This window comes from Lithobates pipiens, unplaced genomic scaffold, assembly GCF_037356315.1.
Source record: "Lithobates pipiens isolate NorthernLeopardFrog02 unplaced genomic scaffold, aLitPip1_a1.2 Scaffold_16, whole genome shotgun sequence".
NCBI lineage: Eukaryota > Metazoa > Chordata > Amphibia > Anura > Ranidae > Lithobates > Lithobates pipiens.
Window position 1 is genome coordinate 605,854,590 of NW_027507748.1, and position 7,957 is coordinate 605,862,546.

The 7,957-nt window shown below is 36.2% G+C and overlaps 1 protein-coding gene across 1 annotated transcript in view; it reads left to right on the forward strand.

Moving 5' to 3' along the window:
- Window positions 1–7,132, forward strand: part of FGF9 (fibroblast growth factor 9) — a 68,136-nt gene extending 61,004 nt beyond the window's left edge. Inside the window, exon 3 of the mRNA XM_077484021.1 lies at window positions 5,000–7,132. Within this exon, the coding sequence (XP_077340147.1) occupies window positions 5,000–5,245 (246 nt within the window). The 3' untranslated portion in view covers window positions 5,246–7,132. The remainder of the gene's footprint in view (window positions 1–4,999) is intronic.
- Window positions 7,133–7,957: the final 825 nt, after the last annotated feature.

Here is a 7,957-nt window from a genome sequence, read left to right on the forward strand (position 1 = left end):
GACATGCTCGGAAATCGCGTTACTCGCAATCCGAGGTTCCACTGTACAGTAAAAACTCTACTGCATAAGGATGTTCTTCTTAAGAAGACTCTCTTCATACTAAGCAGCTGATTTAAAAAAAAAAAATGTTTTCCCAATTATAATATTTCAATGTCCACAGATGTTTGATCACTGTAATAGAGGTGAGCTGAAAATTGTTATGACACACACACTAACAGATTTCAGGTATTAAGGCCTGTTCATATCCCTGCATCTGCTTACAGCATAATGTTTCTTACTGCAGGTGAATGCAGGGAGGCAGTGATTAATTTATGGCAGTGTAAGCTGTTCAGAAAGCCATACTGCACAAGTTACTGACTTTTTTTTTTTCTCAGCATTTTAGGATGCTCAAAGGAATAAATAATGTATGACATACATTGTATGTTTGTTTGTTTGTTTTTTTGCCTTTTTAGGAAATGTCACATTAAAAAAAACACAGAAAATGCATGCTAAACATATCCTTCTTTGAAGGTAAAAGAAGCATTACCATGCTTAGGGAGTGTGTATAAAATCGCAGTTATTTTTTGCTGTCTTTTATTGAATCTGGGAGAATTCCCTCCACTTCCTGTCCCAGAAATTCAAAAGGAAAGAAGAGCAAATCTCTCCAATGTGAGGAACGGTCCATTCTTGGACAGGGGTCATAGGATCACATTACATCTTCATTAAAAAGTTTCCCCCTGACCTCCTCCTGTTCTCCTGACAGCTGTAGGGTTTTGGATTTTACATTTGTTCTGTAATGATGACAATGGTCACAAGGACAAATGGAGGGGTGCATCTACCCAGGGAGGAAACCGAAATGAAAAACTTTAAACTCTAATACTTCCCTACTCTGTCATTTTATATATTAATGTGAATAGAAAAGCATTGCATAGAAACAGCAAGGCAACTAGAACTTTTCAGAAGGCCATCAACAATGGAATGTTCACTTTGCAAAGTGAATTTACCCTAAGCTGAGTGAATAAGGTGAAGCACTGCTGACTTGCATCATCCAATCATGTGCGAGCAAATACCCTTTTTTTTTTTTTTTTTTGCAAAAGTGAGTATCCACAACATTCATTAAGCTAAAGGAGCGTTCCTCTGCAAAGTGAACAGGCGTTCAGCAAATTGACCCCTATTCCATCTATAATGCCCAGCTAACACATGACTCAGCACCGATGATGGGGGAATTGACTCCAGAAAGGTATTGGCTCATATATTGGCTTGGACTAGATAGTGGAAAATAACACTCAATCAGCCATTTTTCGCTGGCACTCTACCTTTTGTTCAGAGGGAAGCATTTTCAATTGACTGATATTGGGAGTAAAACCTCAATGCTTTCCTCTAAAAAAATGCCTAAAAAAACAAAACCATAAACATTATTTTAGCTGACCTGTCACCGTTATGACCTATCTTTCATAGATGGGCAGCGATCTCATTGGGAGCATCCTGGGAGACATCTGCTCCTCCCATTTATACATGGCCCTTGCACCTAACAAAGCCACCTTCCCAGTTCAGCTGATTCATAGATGTGGTCCCCCCTTTTTTTTATTTATTTTTATCCCTTCTCTATAGAAAAGGGAAAGATGAACAAACCTGACCCGTAGTTTCCATCTGCTAGAAAATCTATGTATGCAGTAACAGGTGCATCTCTTTGTTGGTTAAATTATTTATGAGTCCTCCAACGTGGTCCAATTGATGCCAGGTTGCCACATGCCCATGCTTGATTTGCATTGCGTGGAGGCCCTGTGCCATCAGTGGGCCCTCTAACTCAAGTAAAGGTTGTGAGCATTGTTAAAATCTGTCGGTTCAGATGGGGAAAAAAAAATAGTTTGAGCAGTAGCCCAACTTCATCGGGTAATATGCAAAGTGATTTTCAGCCCTTTTACTGTTGCGGAATGTAATGCTGGATTATCCAGTCGAGTCTCTGTGACTCTTGTTGTGTGAACCCTTCGTGGTCACAGAAAATCATCTTCTAGGACAAGTGGAGTAGCTGGATGTTTTTTAAGGGTCCTTTTGTGAATCAGGTCTTATAATGTTTAAGTCTTATAAAACATTTGTTTATTTTGTTGCTTTTAAAAGGGGCTTAGGAGGGCAGACAGTGCGTTGTTTGCCTTTCAAGCACTGTACATGTCACTCCCAGTTAAGAGATTTTTCTGGTGATATTAAATAATGCATTTTACCATCCAAGCAGATAAATAATTAAAGGTCTCAAATAGCCCACTGAACAGTATGTTTTATAACCGCTGTACGAGCACTGATCCATTGAGGGGCCCACCCACTATGTACAGTCTTTGAACTGGGATATTATATGTTTTAGGTGGCTTGATTATATCCCAGATTCATGGCCTCTCATCTATTTTGATTATTTTTTTTTGATTACCTTTCTTTATAGACAAACTGACTTGCTGCTTCTCCATAGTACTGTAAGTAAATGCTGGCTTCCCAGAACAGGAAGTGTTACTGGCAGAATGATGCAGTACAGTGGTTAGCACTTCTGCCTAGAAGTACTAGGGTCATCTGTTCAAATCCCAACCGCGACACTACCTACATTAAGTTTGTATGCTCTCCCTGTGCTTGTGTGGGTTTCCTCTGGATACTCTGGTTTTCTCTCACACTCCAAAGACATGTTGGTAGGTTGATTGGCTTCGGTCTAAATTGGCCCAGTATATGTGTGTGTGTATGAATGTGAGTTACTGGCCTTAGATTGTAAGCTCTAAAGGTAGATGCAGATGTGAATGTACGATATGCATGTAAAGCAATGGGTAAATTGTTAGCGTTTTATATAAATTCCTGTAATACATAAATGCTGCATCTAAAACTGCAGTTTATTTGTCTACTTGCACTCATGAGCCTCTGCAGGAAGAAAATTAAAGTAATATTAAAGGCAAATATATTAAGTATAACAGGTTTGTTTTTATCTGCTGTGGGCAATGGTTTTGCCCAGAGCAGTCCCAATCCTTCTTTTTGGGTACCTTGCGGGCGCTCCTGGCTCCTCCCTCCTGTCAAGCGCCCCCACTGCAAGCAGCTTGCAATGGGGGCACTCAAGCAGGCATGCTCCCGAGCTGCTGCTCTGTGTTCATTCTCACACAGAGCTGAGACTCTGCCCGCCCCCTCTCTCCTCATTTGCTGTGATCGACAGCAATGGGGAGGGAGAGTTTAGTGTGTGTGTGTGTGTGTGTGTGTGTGTGTGTGTGTGTTTGTTTTTTTTTTTTTTTTTTTTAACTTTGATGCATAGAATGCATTAGTATATCCTAACGTGGAAAAAACGGCACCTAAAAAGGATCTGTTTGAAGACTAGACAGTCGGTAGGTACATAACACGGGTAAAAAAAGAGAATTAATATGCTTGTGTCATCTTTGAGGGAAGGAGTCGGTTAGCATCTTGGTTCAGGACCTATTCACGCCAGGAATTACATTGCCTATTTCTATGCGATTTGCATGTGGTGCAGTGTGATTTTGAGCTTTACTCATTTTGAATAGGCTAAATTGCATTGGACCACACCAAAAGTAGCAGGAACCTATGACCAGATTTTTATAATCTGGCCCACAACAATGGGTAAAACCAAATAGGGTTTAACAGAAGGATCATTTTAAAGAAATATCAAAGACAGATGAAGATTGGATGCAAAATATCACTACTTTTTTATTTATTTTTATTTTAATCCTTGACTCTTATCTATGTGCATTTATTTTACAAATGTGCTAACAATGTATTCAAAAGCTGCAATGAAAATGTAAAAGTCTGATTTTGAACTACAGTGAGGAATGTGTAGTTCTCATGCCTTCTTCGAGGTACAGAAATAGAATGTTACAAGATGTTTTCTTCATACATAAATAAAATATCTGCACACACATGCAAAACTGGAACAGTTGAAACAATTTGCCAGAATGAGAAACCTCAATACAAACATACAAGTTGCTTAGAGGTGAAATGATTCTCTAAGGATAGCATCTTTGATTTTCATTCCCATGTAGTGTGAGATTATTATTTATTTTTCTTCTTCTTTTCTATTTTTTTTTTTTTTTATAATTTTTTCTAATTCTATTTTTTTTTTTCTTTTCAAAGCTGTGTGTGTGTCTTTTGAGTGTTTTTATTTATTTATTTTTATTTATTTATTTTTTGCTCTGAACCTGTAGTGTAATTTGATGGATACAACTGGTCTTAAAACTGACAGACTACTATGCCCTCTCATTTTTGATAGAATGTTGAAAGGTTTTTATTGCTGATGGTGTTCTTGGCTGCTAGGATTCACACACAGCATGGGTACTGGAGACCATTGTCTCCTGTATTGAAGATGAAGGGACATTTTAAACTTTTTGAATCCTCACCGAATAGGAGGTGAAGGAAATTTAAAAAAAAAAAATTTCTTTTTTTTTTTGGGAACACTTCTGTTGACCACGTTGTTTTTTTTTTTTTTTTTTTTTTTTTTTATAGGGGTCATATCCATTCCCTGCTTTGTGAAAATAAAGTTTGTACTATACATACAGTACATACTAAAGGCCTTCATGGGAAAGCCAGTAAATATCACACCAGGGTCTGCCTCAGTGGTTATGCCTCTGAAATCGGTCAACTGGCAAATTCACAAATTCTGAATCTTTATTTCGTGATATAGCTGAAGCTTGAGCAAAAGCATGTTGAATATCTTGAGATGCTCAGATAATTGATGCACCCAAACCTTCCATATTATTATTTATTTTTATTTTTTTTGTCTCCAAACTGAGTGACAAGTCAGCACATCATGTCTCTTCTTTGAAGAGTCAATTGGTTAAAAGTTCATTGATGAGCTGTTTGCAGACTAGACAGATGTACATGAAAATTTTTGGTAAATCAGGTTTACACATGGCTATGTTGGTCTTGTATTTTTCCTGGCAGTGTTATATTAGAGGTCTGTTCCACTTTTTGTCACCAATGTTCGCATATATGTTGCTATGATTTTAACCTAAAGTTCAGTATTAAAAATCATTCTCTGTATTTTTTACAGGAGAAACTGACTCAGGAGTGTGTGTTTCGAGAACAATTTGAAGAAAACTGGTACAACACATATTCATCGAACCTCTATAAACACGCAGACACTGGACGACGATATTATGTAGCATTGAATAAAGATGGGACTCCAAGAGAAGGCACTAGGACTAAACGGCACCAGAAATTTACACATTTTTTACCTAGACCAGTGGACCCTGAAAAAGTACCTGAACTTTATAAAGATATTTTAAGCCAAAGTTGACAAAGACAGTTCTTTCACTCGAGCCCTTAAAAATAAAACAAAAAAAACAAAAAAAAACAAACAAAAAAAAGTAACCACTATATTAAATCAAATGGTTTCTCTGGTGGGTTCCTATTGGTTAGCTGGGTCATCACATCAGCTGCACTGTTGCCAAACTTTGTCGCATGCATTATGTATGATGGAGGCTTGGATGGAACATGCTGATTCTGTTCTGCACTTAACGGATTGTCCTCCTGGAGGAAAGGCTGTGCCCACTCGTGCTTGATTTATTACAAGGCAAAGAGCAAAATATTATTATATATAAATATATATATAAGCAAAGGCAAAGAGGAATGAGGCCTGATGCATGCTGGGAAATAGACATGCTTTTAAATTTTTGATAACCCTTTAATTCATCATATATCAGCGTAGCTGCCATACTTCGGTTCATCAGGATTTTTGGCTGAAGGCCTGCTCAAGTTGTACTCTTCATTTATTAAGGCATGGATGGGTGCAGTCTTACTTAAAAATGACTTTCAGTTAATTGCTCATTGGTGCGCCATCTCACTGAGCATAAATCAAAGACCTCTCCGTAAAGAAAAGGAAGAAAAAAAAAGAAACAAAAGGTTGAAAAAATACACTACAAAAAACTTAAATTTATTTATAGAAATTCCAAAGGCAACATTATATTTATTTTATATATTTATTTATTATATAGAGTTTATTTTTAATGAAATATGTACAGGCCACATAGGCATTTTCGAAGCTTTAGGCTCTGTATGCATTACCTGTTAAAGGCCATTATGAACCTGTGGTAAATTCATGCAAGTTTATTAAGGTGCATGGATTATAAGTATGAAAAAAATTAGAAAAAAAGTACAGCCCCCAAGGTGACAATCTATTCTGTGTCCATTACTTTTTCAAATCCCAGTAAAGATGATAATTTTATAGGACTTCATAAAGTCAAATCCACATGCAGCTCTAAATCGGTGGCATATCAAGGTAAATCATACAAAAATATGAGGCACCGCGATGGGTCTGATCTACTGCTTTGGAGCTGCACAATAAGCTCCTATGAGTCTTGCTGTTACTTTGTGGTTTAAGTCCCCCAAATAAAACAGTAATGACTTCTGCTAGAACTGTACAAAACCACATTTTCTTTTTGTTTTCTGTATGGAACTCACCTGTAAGACTGGAATTTTTTTTTTTATTTCTTTTTCAGCATGAAGTGGCTTGTATTACTTTGCAGACCTACCTCATCCTGAAAAATGTATTGCTCATCACTCACTTTCGCAAACAAACTCATATCCTTAATCAACCAATTTTGACAAATCCAGGCTTCCAATTTTTATGCTGCAAAAAATAAAACTCTGTGTAGTAGCTTATAATGCTCCACCATGGTCAGATTTTCCCTGTTGAAAGGCACCTAAGGTATAATATATGCATATATAATCGAACTGTTTAATTTAAAATCTGTTCCATAAAATTAAATAGTGTTTTTTTGTTAAGAAATTTTCAAAAGAGCACGATATAAACACATTCTTGTCATAGCTAAATGCTCTGTGTGGTTAACATAAAAATGTAGGTGCCTTTTTCACAGCTGTATAAGCGGGCTATGAGGACTAATGGGTGTCATAGAGCAGCTGCAGATAGTCCCATATTCTGGTTTAAGATAAAAAAAAATTTTTAAATGGTGAGAACTTAAAGGTGAAAAAACAGGTTCACAGGATAACTCTTGTACGTAAATATGTTCCTTTTATCTTTCAGAAAATGCAGCCTTCTTAGGGGTCAATGTAACATCTGTGTATGGAAAATGCTTTCAGCGTAAACTGTCATACTACACTAGCACCCTAATTTTTTCAAATAACTTGCAAAATGAACCTAATAAATCTTTACGAATAACGACAAGGGGAAAAGTATTATACTTATTTATCTATTATTTTTTATTTTTCTCTCTTTTTTTTTTTTTTCCTTGTGTTTTTTTAAATTGTCTGCACATCACTAATTCTGGACCCTTCAGAAGCAAGTTTGAAATGTGTGGTACATTTTGAAAAGGAATAAAAAATATTGTAATATTTTTTAAGCAATAAGCATAGAAATAAATATTTATTTAAAATTGTTCTGAAATGTGTAGTTGGGCACCAAGCTATATCTTCATATATATATTTTTTTTTCTGCAAAACTAAGGTACAAATTTTTGGTCAATAGCACAACCAACTTCTCATTCTGGCTGCATCAACTAAAATGAAAAAGGGAAGAAACGCACTAAACCCTAGGGCATGATAAAGCTAATAGTGTGTGTGTGTGTGTGTGTGTGTGTGTTTGTCCTTTTCAGTACTAAAACATTATAATCAAATGATTGCGTATGTAAAAACATCACTTTTAATTAGATCAAGTACCTTAATTCTGTCACAAAAAGTAATACATTAAATCAGTATGCAGTACACAATGGAATTTTATAACTTAAAAATGATCAGACTATAGTGTTAAGGCTCCAAAAATACAACACGTGGCATTTTAATTGCTGTCCATTATTTGCCAAGTTTTTAGAAAAAGGACATTTTGATTCTCAAAAGCTTTTATTATAGGAAACCGCTGCATTCACTGCATGCATCTTATTCGTTGCTGAATGATATGCATGTAAAAGTTTATTCACAGAAATTGTGCACCTTTTTTAAGATATTGTTAGTTTCTGGTTGGCATTTTAATTGTGAGGTTCTTTTGAGGTATCAA